The sequence below is a fragment of the Sapajus apella genome, unplaced genomic scaffold (genome assembly GCF_009761245.1).
Source record: "Sapajus apella isolate SASKATOON/1434 unplaced genomic scaffold, GSC_monkey_1.0 scaffold36, whole genome shotgun sequence".
NCBI lineage: Eukaryota > Metazoa > Chordata > Mammalia > Primates > Cebidae > Sapajus > Sapajus apella.
The window spans coordinates 11,975,021-12,002,789 of NW_022436976.1; the positions used below are offsets into that span (position 1 = coordinate 11,975,021).

The 27,769-nt window shown below is 34.2% G+C and overlaps 1 protein-coding gene across 1 annotated transcript in view; it reads right to left on the minus strand.

Annotated features, from left to right (window-relative positions):
- LOC116564091 (serine/threonine-protein kinase TNNI3K) overlaps positions 1–27,769 on the minus strand; it is a 324,743-nt gene that overhangs the window by 245,778 nt on the left and 51,196 nt on the right. Inside the window, exon 7 of the mRNA XM_032297087.1 lies at positions 11,527–11,637. Coding sequence (XP_032152978.1) covers positions 11,527–11,637 — 111 coding nt within the window. The remainder of the gene's footprint in view (positions 1–11,526; positions 11,638–27,769) is intronic.

Sequence of the window (27,769 nt, forward strand, 5' to 3'; positions counted from 1 at the left end):
TTCTTGCTTATGCTCTTCTACCTCACCCTGAAAGCAATACTTAATGTTCAATAATAGTTAACAGAGTCTATGGCAGAAGAATGAGTGACCAAAAGAAAGAAAATGACAAGCTAGTATCCTTTTATGTTACTCCTTACAATTGATACATGCTTAAGGAATTGCTCTGAGATCTTAAAATAACTAATAATAATACATGATCTATGATCTTGTGTTTATCTCCAGATCAGAAGCCTGCAGAGTAGTAGATTGCTTTTGTGTCTTTTTAATAAAGAGCATTCTGTAGCACAGGGTACATTCAGTCATGGGGTATAGAGTTTATGGTTTCAACTCCTGAGAAAACCATTTTTGAATGCCACAGAACATGTAGTATTCTTAAACTAAGTCTTAGCTATTTAAGACTATGTGTACAAGAAAGGTTTAGTTTCAGGAACTTAACTGTTTGACATGAAGGTATATCAAGTTTTGGCATCATGGAACAGCACATGACTATGCAAACCAAGTTTCGAAACCTATAAAGTTAATGACAATGAATGGTGATTGTAACACCTATCAATCATTAATGACATTCACTAGAGTGATATTTAAACAATAATTTATAATGATGTGCATCGCCTGGCATATTTGGCCTTTGCCATGTTTCCCATATCCAAATTATGGTAGTCCATGATGCGCACATTGGTGAACTACTGCAGAATCAGGACTTGTTTCTCTGCCTGTGAAATTTTGGAGACTTATCAGAGACAAGCTAAAACTGCAGCATTGTGTGAAATAAAGATGTTATCAGGCTACATAACAGATTCAGAGAAAGAGAAAGGCAGAAAGAGACAGAGAAAAGCTTCCAAATTATTTTTACAGATTCAGCATGGCATTTATTTCAAAATCTGACAAGGATAATTGCTATGGAGAATTGTGTCCCCTCAAATTCATGTGTTGAAGCCCCATCCCCATAATACTTCAGGATGTGACTATTTAGAGATAGAGCCCTTGAAGAAGGTTCATAAGGTCATTAGGGTGGACCCTAATTAATATAACAGGTGACCTTATAAAAAGAGTAGATTAGAATACAGAGACAGAGATGCCAGACATGTGCACACACAGAGATATGACCATGTTAACATACAGTGGATGCATCTGCAAACCAAGGAGAGAGGCCTCAGAAGAAATCAAATTCGCCAGCATCTTGATTTTGAAATTCTATTGTCCTGAACTATGAGAAAATACACTTCTGTTGTTTAAGTCACTCAGTCTGTGATATTTTGTTATGACAGTCTTGGAAAGTAATGCCACAATACAGAAAAGAAAACCATAGACCAAACTCACTTATGAATATTAGCAAAACAAGTTTAGCAACAAGCTAAGGGAATAATGTACCATGACCAACTGTGTTTCATTCCAAGAGTACAATGATAATTCAATTGAAAAATGACAATTGATCTGAAGTATCAACCATTGCAATTAGGGAAGAGAGGAACAAGATGTTTAATTATTGGAAGGGAAGCAAAATTATCACCATATATTGGAATTTAATTGTAAACCAGGAAGTTCCAAAAGACTCATCTAAAATGTATAATAATAAAATAAATCAGTAAGTTGAATGGTTTAAATTTAAAAATCAAGGACCAATGTTGCTTGATTTTTCATATATTTTATATAAATTAGAAAATGCCATTCACATTGCAATGAAAAGACAAAATAACCAGAAATAAATTTTAACAAATCTATGAGAATAATATTCTGCTGAAAGACTGAAAAAGAAACTTGAATAAATGGAAAAAACTTGTTCTGAAATAGAAGATTCAATATAATAGGGATATCTTTCCCTACGTTAAATTGTATATTAATGTTTTGTCCTACCTAGGATACCATATTTTTTTTTTAGAAATATGTAACAGTAAAATCAGAAGCAAAACAGAACAAATAAAAATGATAGCTAACTTTCCGAAAGTTTATGTGCTGGGTAGTGTCTAAGCATTTAACATATATCGTCATTTCTCACACACACACACACACACACACACACACACACACACACACACACACACACAACTAATATGGTGGGTAACAGTATAATCCACTTTCTAAAACTAGAAAATAAGAGGCCAAGGGAGGATAAATTATTTTTCCATAGCTGAGACTGCGCTGGGTCACACCTGAAGCCAGCATACTGGGTCTTGCCCAAAGCTTGTGGTGACTATTTCTTGGCTACCACTCATGTTTATTTAAGGCCTGAGGGCTCTTTAATCAGCAAGCGGTGAATCCTGCCAGGCCCAGATCCGTCTCTTCAGGGCACTGGGTTCCCTTTTGGCCCAGGGTGGGTCTAGAAATGCTGTTTAGTAGCCAGGACCTGGAATCAGGAGGTGGCTTCCAGAACCTGCTAGTTGCTTTATCCTACCATGGCTGAGCTTGTACCCAAGTTGCAAGATGAAGTCCTCTGTGCTTTTCTTCCCTCTCCCTTTCCCAAGCAAAATAAGTCTCTCCCCAAGTTGCACTGCCTGGAGTTGGGAGATGGGTGATGCAAGAACTCCCTTGGACATCACATCATTGGGTCACAGGCACCCCAAGTCCACTGGTTCCAAGCCCAGAACAGCATCAGTATTTACCCAAGTACTGTAGTGCTTGTGGCCTGTCTTTCAGATTTTTTCAGGACCCCAGTACTGTAGTCACTCAGTGGTAGACCAAGCTTGAAGTCAGGTTTCTGTTGCTGCAGTGGAGGGTTACCTTCTGGCTGAGGCTAGTTTAAATGTTCCCTCCATGGGTGCTGGCAGAATTCTGCCCTGTTTTGTTTTCCACTATGATAGGGCAGCATTGAGTTCCAATGCAAAGTCCAACAATTACTTTGTTCTCTCTCTCCTCTACACACACACACTCTCTTTCTGTGCCATTCTGTGCCACCAGTGGGGAGGTGGGGAAGAGTTTAGGCAATGGAAGACTGTCTTCCTCTCCCTCTTCAGTGCCTCTTTCCTTGATAAGATGTTAAAACCAGGCACTGTGATCACTCACCTGATTTTTGGTTCTTATGAAGGTTCTTTGTTGCCTGAACAGTTGTTCAACTTGGTGCTCCTGTTGGGGGTAAGGGGACAACTGCTGGGGAGTTAAATTCAGGTATCTTGCTCTGCCCCTTTCTTAGCCCATTTTTCAGTGGGATTATTTATTATGTCTTACAATTATTGTGCTGTAGTTCCAATGTATTATAACTTTCTTCTTATTTTAATATTACTACTGGCTGGGCATGGTGGCTCACACCTGTAATCCCAGCATTTTGGGAGGCTAAAGCGGGTGGATCACCTGAGGTCAGGTGTTCAAGACAAGTAATGGTGAACATGGTGAAACCCTCTCTCTACTAAAAATATTAAAAAAAAAATAGCTGGGCATGGTGGCAGGTGCCTGTAATTCCAGCTACTTGGGAGGCCGAGACAGAAGAATCGCTTGAATCCAGGAGGCAGAGGTTGCAGTGAGCCAAGATCAGGCCACTGCACTCCAGCCTGGGCAACAAGAGTGAAAGTTCGTCTTAAAAAAAAAAAAAAAAAAAGAAAGGAAAAGAGAGATGACATACATATAGAGTGCCCAAAATGTGTGAAGTACTAGACATATATTGTGCATAATGAACGATTATGATCCTGAGACCTAAAATAAGCCTGAATGCCACTTTAATAGTTACTAAAGCACTTAACCCAGCTTTGCTTTTTGGTAAGCAAATTGTAAAGCAAAGCAAACAAAAGCTACATCATTCTAATCATTCATTCATTCATTCATTCATTGTTTCTATTTATCTTCCTCAGATATTTTTAAATCTAATTTCTTCTAATACCCTTTAGGGGAAGATGTCTTAAATTTGAATATGCATGAATCACCTGGAATCTTCTTAAAATGCTGATTATAGGCAAGTGTGAGGTAGGCTTGAGATTCTATTTTCTAACAAGTTCACTGGCTATCCTATATTGCTGGTCAATAAATCAAATTTTGATTAGCAAAGCTTTAGGGTATGAACTGATTACTAAAATCTTAACTACAAAAAGCTAACCACAACTCAAGCTTTAGGAACTTTTGCATTTTAACAAAGTCATAACTGCTTAAAAATGCAAAGAACGAGCCTGTGATGGGAAGGAGGATTAATCAGATGGAGTAGGGGTGTTCAGTACCCAGGTAAGAGGTGGCCTGCCTATTCAGGAAGAAGCCCCACTTAGCCACTTTCTCTCACGGGGGTGTTCCTAGTCTGATAATTTAGGCATATTCTTGTGACAAGAAGTGTAGTTTGGGAACTTGAAGTTTTAGTTGAAGGTTTCCTTCCAGCATTGATTTATAATGAAATAGACAGATAGTAGAAAGAGAACTGCAATTACACTATCAGTTGAACTATATCTTTTTCTGTTTTGCTACATAAAGTCATATATAATTAGAACATAATTTTGATAGAAATCAACCCTATTGAACATGAATGAACCTTGAAAACTTGACACAAAGTGAAAGAAGCCAGTCACAAAAAGACCACGTTACACAATTCTATTTCTATAACATGTCAGGAATAGCCAAGCTGTAGAGAGGGAAAGTAGACTAATGGTTGTCTTGGCAGTGAGGGGTGGGTGGGACTGACTACTTAATGGGTATAAAGTTTGCTTTTTGGATGACAAAAATATTCTAAAATTAGATTGTGGTGATAGTTACACAACTCTGCGACTATACTAAAAATCATTGAAATGCACATTTTAAATGGATGAATTATATGGCATGTGAATTTTATCTCAACAAAGTTGTTAAAAAATGTAATGCAGAAATTTTATAAATAAATAATATATCCCAAAAGAATGAGGACCATACAAAAAGGCACCAGAATATCTTAATGTGCTTAGTCTTTGAGATGGTTCAGATCTTTGGCTATGACATGTTTTCCCAACACATTCTGAGCTTCTATGTATCATGTCCAAAGCTTAAATTCTGGTCAGATGAGCTCAGAGGTTACTGTTTGGATCAGGAGAGAAGCAGTGTGCCGCTGTGAGAGCTGGCTCTGAAGCTAGGTGGCATGAGAATGCCTGCTCTACAAATTTTTGGCTCTGTCACCTTGGACAAGTTACTTATTTGTACTTTGGTTTTTTCATCTGAGGAAAATGAGGAGAAACTCTCAACTGAGGATTAAGTCAATTAATATGGTCAATACAAAGTTATCTGTTCAAAGCCTTAACTATTATCGTGTTTTACTATTTGTTCTGATTCTAAAAGGAATTCACAAGGGACTACTGCCTATTCACAAGATTGGGGCAGACCTGCTACTGTTTAGGTAAAAAACTCACGACTATCTTCTTCCTAAAAAAATAAAAAGAAAGAGAGAGAGAAACCACATTTTATAATTCTAAGCATTCTGTCATTTGTGCCTTTGGAGAGAAAACAAAAGCCATTGTTAAAAAAATAACTTACACAGACTCAGAGGCTTCTTGGTAAACAAAACTCTCTACTGAAACATTTAGATGATTTAGTAAAGAATGAACTGAAACAATATCAATTGCATTTTCTTGAAATCAGAAATAAATTACAAAATAACTGGGAGGCATGTCTGAAGCAGCAATTGGATAAGTGTTTACAATCTGAAATTGGGATATGGTAGGATAGAATAAATCCAACGACGATGATACTCTCACTGCACAAGGTGTATATGAAAGTACACTTTTCTGTTAAAAAAACCACTCTACAACCTCTACACATTGTACATTGGTTTACATGTTTGCTGCATGCTTTTCTGTTGGCCACAGAGATTTGACTCCTGGCAACTGCAGAAACTACTGCACAAAACAGCAGAGTAACAACTTTTTAAAGAGTTATTTGATTAAGTATAAAGTGTTTTACACTTGGGGCATGAGTGTGTTGTGTGCTCATATACCTACATTATATTTCCATGGGTTATGATGCCCAGATAGTGAATGAGTTATAAAATTGGTTTTGAATAATTTAATGTTGCTTTAATTGCATGTGTAGTAATGCTTGGGCTTTACATAGTAACATATTCGGTTTGTTTTTTCACTTTCTGAATATTTTTTTGTGTCTTGTGGGTATAAGCTGTGTTACAGCAATACATAGAAGAGTCTCTGGGGAGTAATTACTCTTTTATTTACAAGACTACAGATGTGAAGGTAGACCACCAGATTGGAGTCCCATCTAGCTTATTTATTCTCTGAATGCCCATGTAGATGTCATTCAATTTCTCCAGTTCTGTTTCCTCACTAAGAAACTGAGTCTGACAGTAGTTATCTCTCAAAACAACCAAATGACAAATGTATGTGAATGATAAAGTACCAACAAATGTTAGCTAATATTTTACCTTTTCCATGCCTGAGAAAGCCTATGACTCACAATCTCCAGACCTAAAGGAAATAAGACGATTTAATGCATGTTTATTGATTGCTGACAGGATCTTAGGCCTTGTACAAAGCAGCATACACAAATGTATTGATAGATGGATATATTAGTCAAAGAGAAGTATCGGAACCTGGGACAACTAATATTTGCCTACTCTCCAAAGCACAGTAAATTTAAATCTGAGTCCCAAATTGTAGTCAGCATGTCTAGGAATCTGCAGCACATGTTCTCTTCTATTATTGAAGAAGACAGCTGCCTAGTCAATGTAAATTTTATTGTAAGATGGTTTAATAGAATTCACAATTATGGGAGGACAAACATACTTGAGGCACTAATGGAAGGTCTGAATTTGATATGTGGAGACAAAGAGTACTGTCAGACTTAGCATCAGCTACTGTTTCACAGAGAAAGGTGGGCAATAAAAGATAGTGACTACTAATGAAAGGGAACACCCACTGACTGATCTGTTGCTATCTCTGCTAACCATGATAATAAAAAATAGGAATGGAATAAGCACCTAAATTTTTAGTATAGTAAGGAAATAGTCAATGTATATTTTATCCTAATGTGCTCATCCTTTCTGCACTAACCTTTCTGATGTCTGGAATACTTTAACCCTTGAAGCTCTCCTAATTGTAATATTAAAATAATCCTAGTCTTTTTCATATCACTGAGCAATTCTTTGTTTCCTCCAATGGCTATTCAATAATTCCGTAAGTCTCTGCACAGATTCTCTTAGGACCGTTCATTATAACCAATATACAATTTTCAGCTATTATTATGGCTTCTAATATTATCTCTCTATATGTAATTTCTAAAAATTTACATTAAGCCCAAACATGCTCATTAAATGCCAGTTGTATGTTCATAAATGATTAATGAACACTTTCACTTGAAAATTTGGATGTCATCAGAAAATCAACATGTCTGGAGCTAATTGATTTTTCCTCAGAATTGAATCCTTTACTCAAGCTTATATCTTTGTTTGTTTAATCATCATGTAATCACACTAGAATTCATGCTAAATAATGTAATCAAAGAAATCCTTTAAAAAGGTTACTTATCAAATCTTCAATTATTCTCTTACTCAAAAACTTTCTCAATAGTTCCCTCTTTCCTATGGGAAAAAGAAATCACAACTGGTTCTTCTAAGTTTCTTTAAAAAGTGAAAAAGTCTGTGTTCTATTAATCTCTTTATCTGCCACACTTTCTCCTCTTGTGTGTTACATATTGTAAACCACAGTAATTGCTTCTTGCACTGATAAACTCCTTAGACTTCTACTCTCCAGGGTTCCTTAGTCTGGTCCATTCTTAACTCTCTTTACCCAGAGGACTCTTCAAGATTTGTTTCATGTTACCATTTTACTCACTGTCCCTTAAATGAGTGTAGCTTTTTCTTTCTTTCCTATTTGTGGGCCAGAGTCCTCTTCTTTTTGCTGTCTAAGTTCTCATCATAGTTTAAAGAGCAGTCCAGTTTCAAATCTCCTCTCACAACTACTTCCCTAACTCTGGGAGTCCACATTAATCTCTGATAAGGTTTGGCTCTGTGTCCCTACCCAAATATCATCTTGAATTTTACTCCCACAAATCCCACATTTTGTGGGAAGGACGTGGTGGGAGATCATTGAATCATAGGGGTGGTTTCCCCCATACTGTTCTGGTGGTAGTGAGTAAGTCTCAGGAGACCTGATCATTTTATCTGGAGTTTCCATTTTATACCTCATTTATTCTCTCTTGGCCTGCTGCCATCTATGTAAGATGTGATTTGCCCCTCTTTGCCTTCTGCCATGATTGTGAGGCTTCCCCAGCCATGAGAAACTGTAAGTCCAATCAAACCTTTTTCTTTCGTGAATTGCCACTCTTAACTCTTCTAATTATGTGGCCTCTGAGATTTTCTCTATATGATTATTATGTTTCTAATTATAGATGACCCCTGACTTATGATGGTTCAGCTTAAGGTTTTTTGACTTTACAATGGTGTGAAAGTGATACATATCAGTGGAAACCATACTTTGAGTACCCATACAACCATTCTGCTTTTCATTTTTAGTACAGTATTCAATAAATTACATAAGATACTCAGCATTATATTATAAAATAGTATTGTGTTAGATGATTTTGCCCAACTGTAGACTAGTGTAAAGTTCTGAGCACATTTAAGGTCAGCTAGGCTAAGCTATGATGTTCAGTATGGTAGATGTGTTAAATGTGCTTTCCATTATGATATTTGCCACTCATGATAGATTTATTCAGATATAACCCCATCATAAGATGAGGAACACCTGTAAGCCTAATCATCAAATGTACTCTCATCCTTCCTACTCCTTACTTATAATTATATTGCTGTTTTACTTTTGAATTGCTTATATATTTTTTCTGCATATTTATTTTGTGGCCCAGTTATATTACAAAATATTTAGGGAAAAACCTATGTCTTATTTTGTTGTATCATTCCTATACTAACTGTTTATAGACAAATTTATAGTCAAAAATCACTAAATGAATTAATAAATATGGGTAAAGATATATTGACAGTATTTACTACAATTATAGTTGACCCTTGAACAACAGAGGTTTGAACTGTGCAAGGCCACATATACATGGATTTTCTTTCACCTTGGCCTCCCCTGAGATAGCAAGACCAATGTCTTCTCTTTCTCCTCTTCCTTAGCCTATTTAATATGAAGGAAATGGGTATGAAGACCTTTATGATCATCCATGTCCACTTAATAAATAGTAAGCATATTTTCTATTCCTTGTGATTTTCTTTATAACATTTTCTTTTCACTAACTTACTTTAATAATATAGTATATAATGCATGTAAAATTAAAAATATGTGTTAATGCACTGTTTATATTATTGATAAGACTTTCAATCAGAAGTAGGTTATAAATAGTTAAGTTTTAGGGTAGTCAAAACGTCTATATAGATTTTCAACTGTACAAAAGATCAGTGTTCCTAACCCCCACATTGGTCAAGGTTAATGGTAATAGTTTTAAAAGAAAAATAAGAAAATATTCATTTTGAATATGATTATTTTAGATATTTTCAGATACCCTTTTCTTTATTACTTGATCAGTAATTTAATTAGTCCCCTATATAAGGAAAAAATAAAGGCAAATGTATCTATACTTGATTTTCGCAGTGTTAGATATTGACTTTAAAAGTCATCAAGTACCAGCTAATGAGGGAAGTCAGAAAACTCATAAAGAATTGCAAGACAGGAATAGAGATTTCTTTGGCATACTTTTATGAGGTTTGCCCTAAGTCTGGTAGAATCAATCTAATACTTCCTTCCATATTATGATTTAGAAAGAAAGAAATAGAGCTATTTGAATAGGAGATGAAGAAACTAAGCTCTTAACCACTTTGCTTTAGAAGACACTGCAATTCTATCATTCACAAAAGTAATCAACACATTAGGAAAAAAAGGGATTTTGTTTCGAAAACATATTCTGTCATTTCCTGGCATTAAGAGGTTGATCTTGTTTTGCTAGAACTTACTGTCTACCGCATAAATTATTTCACTGAGATTTCTTAATATTTACCACTCATTTACTTTATCACTGGCCTCAGTTGATTTCTTTTGTTTTTGGAAAAAATTTGTATTTAAGTGAATCTAGTGAAATTTCCCCTTTCCTCATAGATAACACAAACTCACTTATATTTACAATGAATCTCACAAAAAAGATTTATTTTCTAGGAAATAAAGTGATATGGAAAGGGGTGGAAATGTCAACATGAAGGAAACTCTTTTGCTCTCAATGAGATATTTTGTTCTATATGCAGCTGTTTGTTCACAGTTTGTGTGTGTATACGTGTATGTGTATATTAGTGAAGAAGGTATAATTGAATTTGCAACATGACTAAAAGGGAGAAACAGATAACTATTTAATAATGAGGATGTGAGACTTTTCATTTTCTACATTGTTGAGCTATGTTGTGTTTCCACAATTGAGAAAGTATAACAATAATGGGATTTTGAGTAAAATGATCAGGATTCCAAACATGGCTCTTTTTCTCAATGGCTTTGTAATTTGTCAAGACAATTACTATATAAGAGCTTTAGTTTTATATCTATCAAATGGCAGCAGCAATAAAAACTATTCCTTGAGGATTTGTGAAGTTAACCAAATCATGAAAATGGAAGTCCTTCCCATAATAGGATATATAAAATTAATACTTTAAATTCAAGTCAAGATCCAGAGTCCTTCCTGTGACCTTTAAAACACTGTGTGATTTGGCTTGGAACCATTCACCAGACCTTGTCTTCATCATTCTACCTCCGGTTCACTCCAATCTAACAACTCTGACTCTATTTCCCTCATATACACCCAGCCTTTTTAGGCTTCAGGGTCTTTCCAAGTGCCATTCCTTAAGCTTGAAATTCTTTTCTCTCCTTTTACATGGCTGACATTCTCATTACATTTAAATCTCTGTTCCTATATCACCTCCTTTCAGAGGCTTTTCTGTATAGCTTATTTAAAATGGTGCCCACTTCTCTCTTGTTTTCATTTTATCTCACTTTATTAGTTTTATGGTACTCACTGTTAAGTAACATTATATAACATTTTCTTATCTTTCTTGTCTATTTTATTCTTTACAGCTAAACTCCACAAAATGAAAATTTTGCTTGACTTTCTAGCTAATGTAACCCAGCACCTAGAACAGTATCTGGTGCATAACAGGTGATGAATAAATATTCATTCAAGTAATGCATAAGTAGATGAATGAATGAATAATTTTTCATTTTTTCCTTACTCTGCATTAAGCAAACTACAAAGTGCTTCATGTGAATTATCTAATTTAATCATTATAATAGGCTTACTTATATTCCTATTTTATAAGTGAATAAAAGATGGATGTCATGAGATCCACTAACTTTCCCAAGGTTAAAATCTCAAGTTGTGGAAACTGAGCTGCTATAAACCCTCCGTATATCTAGCTACCTTTATGTTAATTGATGATTGCATACACTATTACAAAATGGACTGAATTGACTATCGAAAGCTCATTTATAGAGCTAAATTTTACCCCAATAAGAAATGAATGTGTTCAATAGCTAAAATATAAACCAACTTGTAGAGTCTCAAAGACAGACAGTATTTGAAAACAGTTAAGAAAAAGAATCCAAAAAGTAGATAACCTTTGTTTTCACAGGTGCCAAAGGTACGACTTACTTTTAGGTGGCCAGCTATTGTAGCAATATGGAGGGCAGTGAGGCCACCATATCCAACCTGCTGTATATCAGCTCCACCGTGAAGCAGAGAAGTGATCAATTCTGCATTATCCTGTAAGGGAACACATCTTAGTGTTACTTTTCTACTAATAGCAGGTTTAAAAGCTGTGCAACAAGATGTATTGATTTTCTGCCTATCAGTCAGTTCGGGTACTTAAGGAAACTTAAGTGTGATTTCTAGCATAACAGCACGTTAGATACCAGAGAATAGTTCTCAGGTGGTGGTAATGTAGGACCAAATGACAGAGATGTTCAGTTCCAATCAATACTTGATTGAACAAGAAAGACAGAAAGGACATTACGTACGGTTAGGCTCTTGCAAACCCAAACTCAATTTTACATGTAGGTTATTCTAATGCATATTCTTTTCTAGCAACTAAAATTAACTCGCAATGAGGTCAGGAATTTACAGAAATAGTTTAAAGGTTTAATTTTTTTCTTCTTTTAAAGATGAGGATTAAATATACCATTTAAAAAGAGAGTATGAACCAAGTACCAAACAAAGTGCATGCAGCCCAGTAGACTGTTTCATGTTAGTTCAGTAATTTCTTCTCATCTAATATATAATATAATTAAATCTATGCATAATTAATTCATAGTGTCTTTCTTAACTTGACTCATTTTACCAGTGAATATGTTAGAACTATTATTTGAGCCTCCAAATTTGAAAAATTTATGCAACAATTAAAGTAATTCTTTCTTACTTTTTATAGTACTATTTTTATTTCTGCCTTTGTAAAGACAGGAAATAATATTTATAACATTAATAGTAATTAACATTAACTGAATTTTTATTTTACAGTTCAATTTTGTAATTTTGTTTGGTATTTAATCTTTGTAATACAAAGATTTCCATGTTTAAGCCTTTCCCTCAAAGTAAGAAAACCCCAACTTCTGTAATATTTGGTCTATCAACACCTCAAGTAGCAATAAAGTCAAATCTTCATAACATAAGCCAGTGCATTTATGACTTACATACATATACTATCAAATATTGTTTGTTAAGAAAATTTTACCATTAAAAAGCAAAGTTTGATTTCTTAATGCTGTCACACCTACATAAAAGCCTACAAGGAGTTCTAAAAAATGAAAACTTTGATGAAGAGCTAAAAATAATAAGATTAATTTTATAGTTTCCAAATCTTCCCCCTTTTCAAACTGTTCTTCCAAGAAAGTAAAATAAAGATTGCATCTTCAACCTTTATTCTTCCATTGGCTCTGTATGCTTGAGCTATAAACTTATATTTTCTCCATTTTCCACTGAAGCTAAGCTAGTTTCATCTCCATTCTTGCCTTCATCATCCAACCTTCTGAAAAAAGACATTGATTTTGGTGACAGTTCTGATCTCATTTTTTTAGCAATCTTTAGGTAGTATACCCAAGTTTCACATAAATCTCAAATGAGTACACCATACTTATTCTATATTGAATCTAGCTTTTCTCACACTACTCCTCGTTAAGGCAGATTTATTTTTCACTTCTCTTTGCATTGTATTATCAAGAGAAGTCACCATAACTATTTCTTCCACTTAGGGCATTATGGACCTCACCAATCTCTTGAAATCAATTCTTCAATTTGTAAAGGTAAACTATTTATCAAATCCAATGTCTTCATAGTCATTCTCTCTATAATTAGATCATCTCTTTCTTGTGGAAATTCTTATCTCCTTTGCTTTCCTAAAACTATACATTCTTTGATTCCTTTGTGTTGCCTATTCTTTGTTTCTGTCTGTCTCCTAACACTGTGGTTTGGAAATTTAACCCTAAGCCGTTTTCCCATTTTAAAGGTTACCTTGTTAATTCTTATACAATCTGATAAATACATCTTTGGTCCTGACTTCTCTGCTAAGTCTGAGTCCCATAAAATTTGCCTACCAATAGCATCTCAAATGCAAAATTCAAAATTGCTCTTATAACTATCATTTATTATTTTCCCAGGCTGACTTGTAATCGTCTAGCATTTCTTATTTATATTAATGGCACTTTTATACTCGTAGGGACCTGAAGTCCCTTCAGCTCAATTAGTTTCAGAATTCTACAGGTTTTAACTCACATATACTCACATCTCTTCTTATTTCTAACATAATCCTATGTATTACATAGCTTGCTAACTAGTGTCCTTGACTAATACTTTTTCTCATTGCAGTCCATCCTCCATACTATTAGATACATTTTCCTACACCCAATTTTGAACATGCATTTCCCTTTTCAATAAGCCCTTTACATGCTAAACAAATATTTGTTCATCATATCTGATGTAACAAACTCTTTTCTGAGCAGCGGTGACACTGCAGTGAGTAAAGACAGTGAAATCCCTGCTCTCACAGAGCTTATATTTTACTATGTTTATGTGAATGGAGAGACAAAAAGTAAACAAGTAAGAAATTGTTATACAGTAGCTTAAAGTACCAACTGCTATGAGATGAAAACAGACGAATGATTACATGGCTATTTTAACCTGTGTAATCAGGGAAAGATTCACTGCAGAGGTGAACTTTGAGATAAATGGTAAATGCCAGAAAGTAACAATTTCAAGGATAAGCATTAAAATATGAAAAATAGCTAGTGCAAAAGTCATAAGACAGATAGAAGTTTGGTGTGTTTGAAGAACAACAACAAGGCCAATGTTGAGTAAATGGTTAAACAAATGAAAAGATGTTTTCAAGATGAGGTCACGGATGTATACTCTTGCAGGGCTTTATAGGCCATGGTATGGGTATTTGGATTTTTCCCAAGTGCAATAGGTAGTAGGGAAATAAAATGGTAGAGAGATGGGGAAGAACCAGGAAGAAGCAGAGTTTTAAGTAGAAGTAAAATGTTTTGTTTTCACATGTTAAATTTGAGCTGCATATAATGCAGGGTTAAGATGCAGGTCATAGGATTAGCCCTCCTAATTTGAATTTCAGCTCTGACAATGACTATGTGAACTGGAGCAGTTCTGTCACCCCTTTTTGCTGATTTCTTTAATTATATAAAAAGAAAAGAGTAATTGCATCCACCTTAAAATTGTTCTGATAATACCTATAAAGCAATTAAAAGGTACCTGGCACCTACAATACCCAATAAAATTCATTATTATTGGACACAAGAGTCTGCGGCTCAGTATAACCTCAGTGAATGCTACCTTCCAAATAAAATATTGATTTGATTTCATCACTTAACTTCTCTTTCTCCTTTCCCTTTACCGCCTCCTCAGAACTCCACTCCCTCTGCTTCACGAGTTAGGCATTGAAACAAAGGAATAAAACATGAAAAAAGGCTGTACCAGTACTGGAAGTGAGAAAATGTCAGCTAGTTTAGCCATGCGTAGGCTGCCAGAAACCGAGAATTCCTCCTCCAGAGAAAACAGTTCACAGGAGTTAACTCTCACTTCACCAATAACCTTGGTGAGGGTGAAAGACATGAGTAGTCTTGACATAAATGGGGAAAACATTGACTTAAAACATTTTCCCTGAAGATGGTCAGAAATTTAAATGCAGAGAAGTAGGGAAAGCCTTTTAAGCATAAAATTATATTTTAAAATAGAAAATATGATAGATTTGAGCAAATTAAAGTGTTAAAAACACAATATTATCAGGCAAGTGACAAATTGGAGAAATATTCACAACATATAACACTGACAAATGGTTTATATACTTAATACATAAATAACTTGTATAAGTCGGTAGAAAGATGGATACTGTTTTATTTACCAATATTTATTAATGGATGTCTACTTTGTGACAAACACTGTACTAGGCTAAATTAAAATAAATTCTATGTAAATCACAGAGCATGTGAAACATTTATCTATTAGGCAGATATTAGTAAATACACATTTATCCTTTCCTCAAGTAAAAAAGTACATTAGGATTCCTTCAGAATGGGCAAACGGTCAGGTCAAAAGTTAAGAGTAATAATTTATCCTTTCATACTTTGGTTGGATTTCCCAAGATTGACCTCTAATTGATCTAAATACTTATTAACTGAATACTACCAAAATAGAACTGTTATCTTATGCAGCTATGCTAAAGGGAATAAATATAAAGCAGTAATTGCTGCATATAAATTGCTTGCTATAAGCCAAGTTCCACGCAAAATGTTTCATCTATATCCTCTCTTTTAAGCTTCACAATTTACCTATGAGTGAAAATAATTATTAACTCTATTTTGTAGCTGATATCACTCAGGCTTAAAGAAGTTAAAGTACTAACTGTACTTTACTTTTTAAGTGTTGGAGATAGATGCAAACCCAGGTCTGTTGAACTCCAAAGTCAATACTTCACTTCTGACTTTCCATATCTCAAGGAAAAACTAATGCAATCTCCAGGAAAAACTGAGAGGACATACTTTTGTTGTATTAAACTGATACCCTTCTTACTCTACAGGAATATTTTGTCCTAATGAAATAATTTTAAGAGTCAGCAATATGGTACACACTTCCCAGAAAAAACTTTTCCTATAAAATGCAAACATTCGGTAAATTTTGAATATTCTAACTTTGATGCCATTTATTGCTTCCACTTTACTATATGTAGCAAATATCTAATGACAATGCTTTTAAAAGAAAGTCTCTTAAGACTTGCTTAGGGAAGAGTCTTGTGGGAACTGGCAGGTTTCCTTTATGTACTCAGAAGCCAAATTTAAAGCATTATTATTCAATGTGACACACAGAAGTATCCTAAAGTGTAGGATAAATAAGCTCTTTGTAATGTATTCATGCGTATAATATTTATTATTTTTAAACAGAAGAAAATCCATGTGTGAAAGAATGAGGCTTAGATAAAAAAGCAGTCCAGCTATATCCTTGAAAAATGGAATTTGAGGTAGAATAGATCTCCCAAAATGTATGTAAATGGATAAAAACATTTTATAACGCTAGTAACTGCAACTCTGTACTACTCATAAAACCTGAAAACAGTGCTTACTTAATATCCTGCTTTGTTGTTAGCTCTGTAATTATTGCTGTGGATAAAGCCAAGATAAGCAGTCACTATATCACAGAGCTCAAATCCTCTACCACCATATTACATACATTTTTAAAATGTATTTACTAACAAAAAATATTTTCAACTCCAGTTCAGTATAAAAAATAAACTGATGTATAAAAATGTACTTTCTTCTGATTATGAACATAATATACCTTCTGGTGGTTTTAAAACATGGTGAGCATTCACCTATAGGCTACTCATGGGTATTTGCGATCTACGCCTTCTCCCCTTGAATCTGGGTGGATTGTGACCAATAGCATGAAGCAGTGTTCCTTTTCTAAGGCTAGGACAAAGAAGACGACACAGCTTCCTTCCTGTTTGTTGAAAAACTTGCTCTGGGAGCCCTGAACTACCATGTAACAAGTCTGACTAACCAGTGGCAGCCATGGTATAGGGAAATGCAGGCCAAATAAAGGCTCTTCAATCAACTGTTTTAGCTAAGTTCAGCCTTACAGTTATCTCAGCCAGTATGTGAAGCCTCCAGAGAATTGCAATCTACAGACTGATGAAAAAACCTAGTCATTCACATTTTCTCACCTGAGGCTCTAAACATTGTGGAACAGAATCAAGCCATCCACACAGCATCTTATCTGAATTTTTGAACTAAGAATCTGTGACAATAAAAAATTAGTTACATTAGAGGACCAAGTTTGGGGTAGTTTGCTATGCCTCAACAGACAACCAGAATACCTCAGAGCAGAAAATGTAAAAAACAAAGAAAAGGAATAAATAATTCAATAACCCATAGTACTACCACATAATCACTATTATCATTTATGTGTATATTTCCCCCTTCCATTCTTTGTTCTATGTATGTATGTTTGTGCAACTAGATGGAGCACAAGCTACCCCAGGAAAGCAAACTCGAGTTTGCATATTGATGGGCACTTCCTACATTGTTGACATGTTTCTTAACCTTTTGAGCTGTCAAGTTTTTGTCTGTGAAATGAAGAAATAATATCATTCTCATAGCACTGTTGTGGGGATTAAATCAGATAGTGTTGTCATGTGTTTAGTACAATGCTTGACACATAATTATTATTATGTACACTATTGATCTAATTCTACATATAGGTAATTTCCTTTTTTCATATATTGTAGAATCATGACCATTTCTTCATGTGTGGCAGAAATAGAGATATGCCACTGACACCTCCTTTATGGAGAATGTGGGCAAATGGTGGTTCGCTGGCAGCTTTCTCAGTTATTTCAGTATCCACTACAACATTAGAGCTGTGGTCAGTCTCTTCCCTGGGTGGCCCTTACCCCCAGTCAGTGACTGAGTAAGGTGGTGGTAAAAGAAGGGCCTCGACATTTCTACCCCGTGTGGTACTCCATTCATTGGCAATTTTTCCTCTGGAGCTCCTCAGTGGGCTGGCGGAGATTTTGGCAGATTTGTATTGTGGTCTGACAGCTCTTCATAACCAATTCCGTTTCCTTCCTTTTCCTTTCATAGGTGTCACCTTTAAATAAATCTCTTGCACGCTTATATTCTTTTCAGAGACTACTTTTCAGAAAACCCAATTGGCATTCTATAGCATAAAATGTGTTTCTTTAATGTAGCTTTCAATTAGGCTGAACTGGGATTTGAAATTAGGTCTTCTGATTTTTAATACTATGCTTTTCTTAATATATCATGTAATTCCCCCCTCTCCCAGTTACCCTTCAACTACTAATAATTTGTCTTTCATGTATAAGCCCTGACCTTATATTTCTCATTTGTATATAAAAAAATAATACCTATCTTACTTATCTTACAAGGTTGTAATAAAGGTCAAATGACATAATGTATGTGCAAATGCTTATAAACTAAAGATACAGGTATAAGTTTATATTCATATTAAATGTATCACCCCCAAAATTGGCCTACCTCTATGAGAATATTCACCTTATGACTCAGCCCACTCTATCTCGAGATGTTTAATCACAAAATACTTACCTTTTTATCTATAGGGTTACAGAGTTGACCTAAATTCTTTTCTGTAATATCTTATTCACCTCTAATATTCCCTGAAGTGTCATATCTAGCTCCAAGAAGGAGCTGAACTTAGTTTGGAAAGAAAACTATATTTCTGGATATAAAAATAGAGAAATATAAATAAATGTTTTAATGATAGATTTCTCTAAGTATATTTTTTCTTCACCAACACAGTTTATCTGGCATAGCAATTGTCAAAGTTTATGTGTTTTTATAAAGAAAATTTTTTTTAAAAAAGCAATTTTGGATGCTTTGAAGAATATTATTAAGTTTTCCTTTAGGACAAGGAACTATTCAGGGCTTCAATATGAAATGTACTTAGTTCCAGGCATTAAAATTTAATGGACTAGAGCTGCCTCGTGCATCATAGACATCCCCAGTAAAAATATCTATTAATCAGTATGAAAATATCTGCTCACTCACAAAGGTTCATATCTATATGCCTCTTGTTGAAATAATTCAAAATTTATTTTCACAAAAGATATCAGTTTTTAAGAGCTTCAGTGTAGTGGAAATACTTGACTTTGCTTGAAATTTTAGAAAAAAAGAGAAGTAACACATTCTTAGATTACCTGTACTCCTGCTTTGGACCTATTTTTCCCTTCACTTCTGCCAACCCTCCTTCATATATTTTCCCGTTTTCCATAACGTCTTTCTCCCTGCAGGCTGCTTCCAGCTGGCCTTTGAACACCCTTAAATCATCTCATTTAATAATATATTGATGATTTAACAGGAAGAGATAATAAGAGATAATAAGAATCTCTAGCTGTTGTGGTGGGGTGGGGGAAGTAAATGCATGCTACTTGAAAAGACATAATAAGTGCTTTATTTTTTTAAATTTGTTTTAGTTATAACATAATATCTATTTTAAAGTTTAAAAATAGCATTTAAACAAACTCTGTATTTTTATATTTATTCCAAGGAGTAAGAGTTTAAAAAGATAGGACAATGCTGTTTCAGCAACCTTCCTGATCTGGCCTCTCCTCAAATACTGCCCAATCTTGTACTTTTTGGAAGAATAATTAATGTTTATGCCTCCACTTCCCTAACTCTATTCATTTCCAACCCATTTTTATATCCTCTTCTCCCAAACATCTACTAAAATATCCCTTGAAGAAATATCTGACAATTTCCTAATTTCTAATTCTAATGGCCCAAATAGGACACTATTTTCCCCCTTGTCAACCTGATCCTACCTCCCTTGAAACATTTTTCTTCTCCCCAGTTACCAAAGAACTATAACTTCATTCTTTCACTTATAAAACATCTATTTATTAATGTATGTACATCAAGGATTGATCTAAGCACTCAGAATAAGATAATAAGCAACTTGGATCTGATCTCTGCCTTGATGGTGCTCATAATTACTATCAGAGATTACAAACAGGCTACAAGAGGAATAGACAGATATATGGCTTAGCCTGCAGAGTTTTTGTGACTAAAAATCTACATTAATGGTCAACATTTAAATATTAGGAAACTTCACATAATTTATGATTCTCTGAAATTTGGGGCAGTAATAGGTCTACAGTTTTACATGACAGTGATTAGCTGAAGCTGTAAGAGTGACCATTCCCTTTATATGAGGCATATGTTTTCTAAGTTACCACAGTCTTCGAGTTTTAGTTACCATTTATCATTGTCTGTTGTATTATCTAACACTTTCATTTACTTATGTCATCCTTGAAGAGATGTGAGATTGTGGCCCCTAATATAGAGGAAGATAGGGAGATGTAGCCAAGTATTAACATAGTAATAACAAGGAATAGCATACAAGTACAGTAAGTACTGGGTGTTAAGAGAGTACATTGTAGCAATACCTAACTCACACTTGGGAGGTATCAGGGAAGGTTTTCCAGGAAATACTACTGCCTGGTGTAAGAATTGAAGTACAAATTACAAATTACCATCTTCAATCAGGATCCTATCAACTTTTTATTGAGAACATGTTCATTTAAAAGAGATTATGAAATTTTATTGAGAACATGTTCATTTAAAAGATATCATGAAATATTTGGTTACTAGAAAGAAATGTGCATATAAATAAGGTATCTTAATGATTACTCTATAAGTAAAAATTTTCTCTAGTTTCTTAAGTGAGGACCTAGTATTAAAGTGTTTAAAAGTCACCATTACCTGGATAATTTAGCTAAATATGCAAAAAGTGGAATTCTTTTTTTTTTTCTTCAAAGTAATTCTTATTACTGTCTTGTCAAATTTCCATTTGGGGAAAATGCAATCTTTAATCAGGAACCTTTATTTGTTCAAATAAAAAGGTAACTTAGATTTAAAAATCAATTTAAGCTAATGAATATTTTAATCTGTACTCTAAAACAGTGGTTCTCAACAGGGAGTGATTTCTGCAACTCAGAAGTGATGTCTGGAGACATTTTTGGTTTTCACAACTGGGCACGAGGGAAGTAGCTGCTGTCATACAGAGAAGAGAAGCCAGGGATGCTGTGAAACATTTTTATAATGCACAGGAAAGCTTCCCACAACAAAGAATTATTCAATCCAAATTGTCAGTAGTGCCAAGGCTGTGGAACCTTGGTCTAAATAGACAGCATTTGGAGACTGTGAGGCATTTACTTTGGGTCTTTGGTTTTAGGATAGTTGAAAAAAATTTTAACTTTGCAATTAAATATATGTGCCATGGAGGAAAAGAAGTCAGGATAAAAGATATTAATACAATGATTCAGGCTATGAATCACCACTGATAGAAAACGTAGAGTTTTCTGATGGACACAGTTATATAGCAAAATGTACCTAGGTCTGCTAAGCCAGGCAACATAGGCTTAATTCGATTTTCCCCCATTCATGTTCTTCCCTTTTTAATACATACATAGAATCACTTCTGTTTCTGAATGATTGGAATTAGATCTTGCAAGAAATATATAGGATGAGATAAATGACCATTACCATTCAATACTTGCCTTTATCATATGAAATGTTTTTTTAAAAAGTTACTGAATCAAAATGCTACTTCTTTCTCTCTAAAGAAATTTCATTAAGTGGCTTGTCTGCATATTGAATAAGAGTTAAATGTAAGGCTAAATTAGATGGTCTAATAGGATTTTGTTCATTAGCTTTCTCAATTAAGATCTTCTAAACTATATCAGAGGTCTCAATTTTTTCCCCAAAGTCTTGTGTTTCATTTGAGAAATACAATTTAGATACTACCTAAAGAAGTATGTTCTATAGTGGGATATAAATATGACAAGAATCTTGTAATAAAATTCATTAGGGTAAAAAAAAATAGAAACTCCACTAATATACATTTATATATCAAGATAAATAAAGTTTTATTAATGTTTAACATGTAAATTTACACTGGTGGCCTCAGTTCATATATTAGTCATGTGTCACATATAGTACCCAAAGTAGAACATATAAATACTTGACATTCTACATGGGAAAGGATGGAGAGCTGCCTCTCGTTGTTTTTTTTTTTTTTTTTTCTTTAGCTTTTAGTTATTGAGGATGTGCTATAGCTCATGTGTGCCAAAGTAAGTGGATTTTTAAATTTTAATATCAAATTTTAACTTAATAGACACTTTTAAATTTGGCAGGTATCTTTAAGAGTCCTGTGAAGAAAATACACATCATATATATATTACTAAGTTAAGAAGCAGCAAAGAAAAAGCTGGTACTTTTTCTACCAATCTGAGCTTCATATAAGTCAATTTTCTAATCTAATCATATTTATAGTAAACTTGACAAAATATTTTATATTATCAAAAAGGCTATTTGAAATATAAATGTACAGCTACAAACTTTAAAACTGATTGTCTTCCAAAAAGTAGATTTTGCCTTAAGCTATTAACAGATATTTATTTGTTAATGTATATAATTTATGGACACGTGTGCATTTCAGGGTACTAACTTTATAGAGTAAATGATAAAAGTTGTTTGGAATCCATTGATCTAACTTCACTGAGCTCATTGATGATGTTAGGATTACTTTTTCTCATCTCTTTAGAATGTAATAATGCAGAAAGTCTAGTCCATTTTGGTTTGTTTTTCTATGCAAAATGAATAACGTTAGTTTCTAATAAATGTTTGTCTAAGTTAAAGTTTAATAATAATAATGGTTAATTTTTATTATTTACTATATGCTAAGTATTTTGCTAAGTACTACATATGATTTGTTTCCTTAAAACTCTAATTCCTTCTGCTTCATTTTAGAGGTAAGAAAATTGAGGACCAGAAGGAAAACTCAATTTGCCTAAATATACATAGTTAGCAAGTCTCATAACTGAGATATGAACAGAAGTAGTCTAGCTTCTAAGCTGACAGTCTTTCTTAAGCTACATAATATTTTAAAAAGTCAAGTATTATTTCTCCTAATGTTTGGATGCTCATTAATTTCCAAACAAGTATTTCTCAAGGATCCTTTACAGGCCCCATATACTGAGGAATCAAAGAAAAAGACTTAGTCCCAAAGTCCAAAGTTCACAGGCCAACATTTGAAATATGCAAATAAATAATTATAAGTGCTGTAATAAAAGATAATGTAAACTCATAATTGAAACCCAAAAGAGTGTATAATAATATCTTTCTGCGAGTTCAAGAAACTCAGTTTATCTTGGTTTTAAATAAATAATAATTTTGCATCAGGAAGAGAAATAAAAAAAAAACTTAAGCAGAAGAAATTATAAGAACAAAAATAAAGATGTGTGGAACTGCTTAGCCTAAAGAATGGAGTTATCTAAAATGGCGATCTTCAAACTAGTCTGCAAATACATCAGCTGGGATTTTTTTAAAATGTGCATTCTGGTTGTGATGGTTAATTTTAGGTGTCAGCTTGACTGGGCTAAGGGATGCCTAGATAGCTAGTAAAACATTATCTCTGGGTATGTCTGTGAGGGTATTTCCAGAAGGCATTAGCTTTAGTTTGTTTGTTTGTTTGTTTGTTTGAGACAGGGTCTCACTCTATTTCCCAGGCTGAGTGCAGTGGCATGATCTCCCACCTCAGCCTCCTGAGTCGCCGGGACTATAGGCAGGCACCACCACACCAGGCTAATTTTTAGTAGAGATGGGGTTTCACCATGCTCATCTCAAACTCCTGAGCTCAAGTGATCCACCTGCCTCAGCTTCCCAAAGAGCTGGGATTATAGGCATGAGCCACCATTCCCCGCCAGCATTTTCACTAGTAGACTGAGTAAAGACGATCACTCTCACTAACATGGGTGGGCATCATCTAATCTGTAGAAGGCCTGAATAGAACTAAAAGGTAGAGGGAAGGTGAATTTGTTTTTATTTGAGCTGAGACATCCATATTCTGCCGTCAGACATCACTGATCCTCGTTCTTGGGCCTTTGACTCAGACAAGGATTTACACCATAGGCTCCCCTGGTTCTCAAATCTTTGGACATGGACCAAATCATACTATTATTTTTCCTGATTCTCCAGCTTATAGATGAAAGATTATGTGATGTTTGGGCTCCATAATCGTGTGAGCTGGTTCCTATAATAAATATGTCTCTAGATAGATAGACAGATAGATCCATTGATCCTATTGGTTAAGTTTCTCTAGAAACCATGAATAGTACTGGTTGAATATGACTGGATAGGAAATAAGAGCAGTATTTCTGAAATCTTTTAGTTGAGGTAGATGCTGCTGATCATATGACCACAATTTGAGTTGCCAAGCTTGAACAGTAATCCTCAATATGTAGACTTAGATTGCTTACATCAAAATTCCCAGGTTGTTTGTTAAAAATTTAGATTCCTACAATACCCTAGATGTACTAAATTAAATGCAAGTAAAGTAGAAAGAGAAATATTCATTTCAAACATATAGTTACTATATGCTTCTCATGCACATTAAATTGAAAAACATTAGGGTTGAATGGGCAGGGACTACAGGAAAAGAGTCTGGAAAGTGATTCCAGAAAAGTTATGAATTAAGGGATCTTGAGTCTCTTATTTAGGAGTTTGAATTTCATTATATAGGCAATGGATGACAACAGGAAGTTTTAAAGTGAGCACTGATATCATAGATTTTTGTTTTCTGCAGATCATTTTGGAAGTAATGTAAAAAATAGATATGGTCATGGCATAACAACTTATATAGACTTTCTCTACTGGCAAATAAAATCTACAGAATGGAACAAAACATATGATGTAACTGTTCTCAAGCACTGAAGAACATAAGCAAAGATCTGTGTCCTTTAGAAAAAGGGAAAGATAAGGCAAGTCACACAATATCCCATGATTGCTCTGGTTTTCTGCCTAAAATAGTTTTCTGCCACAAAGCATAATATGGAAGTCTCACTGAGTTAAGAGTGTAGATCAGAGATCTGATATTACGAAGTGGCTGTAATTTGTGGACCAGGGTAACTGAGAAGAAGCTGCACAGAGGAGGCACCACAGAAATCTCCATGGAGATCCATCATGAGTCCTTGAGCTGATCTAGAAAAGATCACCTGATTTATGGCTGAAAGGTTAATGGTAGTGATACTGGAGGTCATGCAGTACTTGGGGATTTTGGAATTCCAGTCAGCAGGAGTAAAGAGACTTTACTGAGTCTCTCGGTAAGGCTTGGGAATTCAGGTGACATACCAAAAAAACCATGCTTTAGGAATAAGGCCATGCCCAGGAGTGAGAACCACATGCTGGAATAAGAGGTATTCCAATAGGCTAAGTTCAAACAAAATAGATTCTGCCTTAACAAAAAATCAAATCAAGATTGACTCAATCAAATGTATCCATCAGAAATGTAACTGCCCGCCAAAAATGAAACAAAAACAAACATAAAATAACTCAATATTCTTTAAAGGAAGATGACATGATAAAGATTTCCTATAAAAATTGTACATAATTTCTAGCTTTCAATAAAAAATTAATTGGTATATGAAGAAATAGAAAGATGTGCTCTGTAGTCAAGATAAAATAGAAACAAATAGTGAGATAATCTAGATGTTGAAAACAGCAGATTGGGCATTTAGTCACTCATAATAGGTTCAAAAAATAAAGGAAAATATGGAAAAATGAAATAACAGATGTGTCATCATAGCAGAGAAATTGGAATTATATCTTAATAAATAAAATTCTAGAAGCAAAAAGTAAATATCTGAAATGAATAATTCGCTGGTAGATTATTAACAGATGGGAGATGGCAGAGAAGTGGTCTGTGAACTTGAATTGAAATTAATAGAAATAATCTAATTTAGAGAACAGAAAGAAGACAAAAGAAAATAAACAGACTTGGTGATATGTGGAAGATTATCAAACAATCTAACATACATATTTGAAAAACTAATGGTTAAAATTTCTGAATTTGATGAAAACATAAACTTACAGGTATAAAAAGCTCAATGAATCTTAAAGAGCATTATAGTGGGAAAACTACATGTAGGATTATTATAATCAAAGTTCTAAAAAGCATATTTTCTCTCCTGTTAATTTATTTAAAAGACATGAATGTTTAGCATAAAAATTCTAATAATATATTTAGGTTTATATCCTGTATAGATGCAATGTATATGCCAACAATGGCATAAAGGATGAAGATAAAATGGAACTATACTATTGGAAGGTTTTTATATTTTAAGTGAAGTAGATCAACAGTCACAGGCAGTGGACTATGACATGTTGAGAATCTAAAACTGTATTGTAATCACTACAGTCATAAGGTAAAAAATAATGCAAAAACCTTTTACTCTTCAAATGTCACTACTACGAAAATGAAAAGGCAAGTCATAGAGTGAGAGAAACTTCTGTAAAAGTAGATTCAAGAAAATAATTGTAATAGAATAAAGTTACCTTATAATTCAAGAAAATAAAAACCAAAATTACAAATGGGAAAAAGATTTGACACTACATTAAAAATAAAAGATGCCTAATAAGCACATAAAAACCTATTTGGGCCGGGCGCGGTGGCTCACGCCTGTAATCACAGCACTTTGGGAGGCCAAGGTGGGTGGATCACGAGGTCAAGAAATCGAGATCATTCTGTCCAAAATGGTGAAACCCTGTCTCTACTAAAAATACAAAAATTAGCCCGGGGTGGTGGCGCATGCCTGTAGTCCCAGCTACTCGGGAGGCTGAGGCAGGAGAATTGCTTGAACCTGGGAGGCGTAGGTTGCAGTGAGTTGAGATTGTGCCACTGCACTCCAGCCTGGCGCCTGGCGACGGAGCAAGACTCTGTCTCAAACAAAACAAAACAAAAAAAACCTATTCAACCTCTTTAGTCATCAAGCAAATGCAAGTTAAAATTACAATGAAATACTGAAATTCATCCAATAGAAATACTAACAACAACAAAAATGACTGATTACACCAAGTGCTGGAAAGGATGTGAAAAAACATAACTCTCACACCTTGATCATGGGAATATAGGGAGGACTCACTAGTTTGGTAAACAGTTGGTAGTTTCTCATAAAATTAAGTATGTACTTCCTATATGATGCAGCAATTCCACTTTTAGGTATTTCTCAGGAGAAATAAAAACATATATTCAAACAAATACTTGTATGTGACTGTTCAAAACAGCTTTGTTTATAATGGTAAAAATCTGGAAAAAAAACTCCATTAGCAGATAAATGGTAAACAAATTGTGGTACATCCATATAAAGGAATACAAGTCCACAGTGAAAGCATTAATTACTGAATATACAACATGGGTGAATCCCAATAGCATTATGACGAGTGGAAGAAACCCTACAGAAAAGAAAACATACTAGATGTGATAAATTTATTTAAAATTCTAAAAAAGAAAACACTATAGTGATAGAAAACACATTGCTTTCAGAGACCAAGTGGGAAGGAGACTGACTGCAAAATGGCATGAGGGATTTATTTTTTGGTATTGTAAAAATGTCCTATAACATGATTGTGATGATGGTTACATGATTACATACATTTTCAAAAGTTAACAATTGTAGACTCAAAATTGATAATTGTATTTGGTATATATTATACTTCAATAAAATTAAACCCTATGAAGAACCCAAAAAAACTAAAACGAAAAAGTATGAGGATTAATCATTCAGATGGCATAAAAAGCTAAATATCTGCTGCTCTTTTATTAATGCAAGCAGAGATTACTCTATTGATTAGAAAATACCAAGTCATGATGTCAGAGACAATAGAACCAGAGTGACTCCATTTTGAGTGAGAGCTAGGAAAATAGGAAAATGAGGCTGAGACTTACTGGGTTGCATTCTCAGAAAGTGAGGCATTCTTAATCTCTAGATTGTTTATGGTTAAGAAAACAAATTAACAATGTTTAC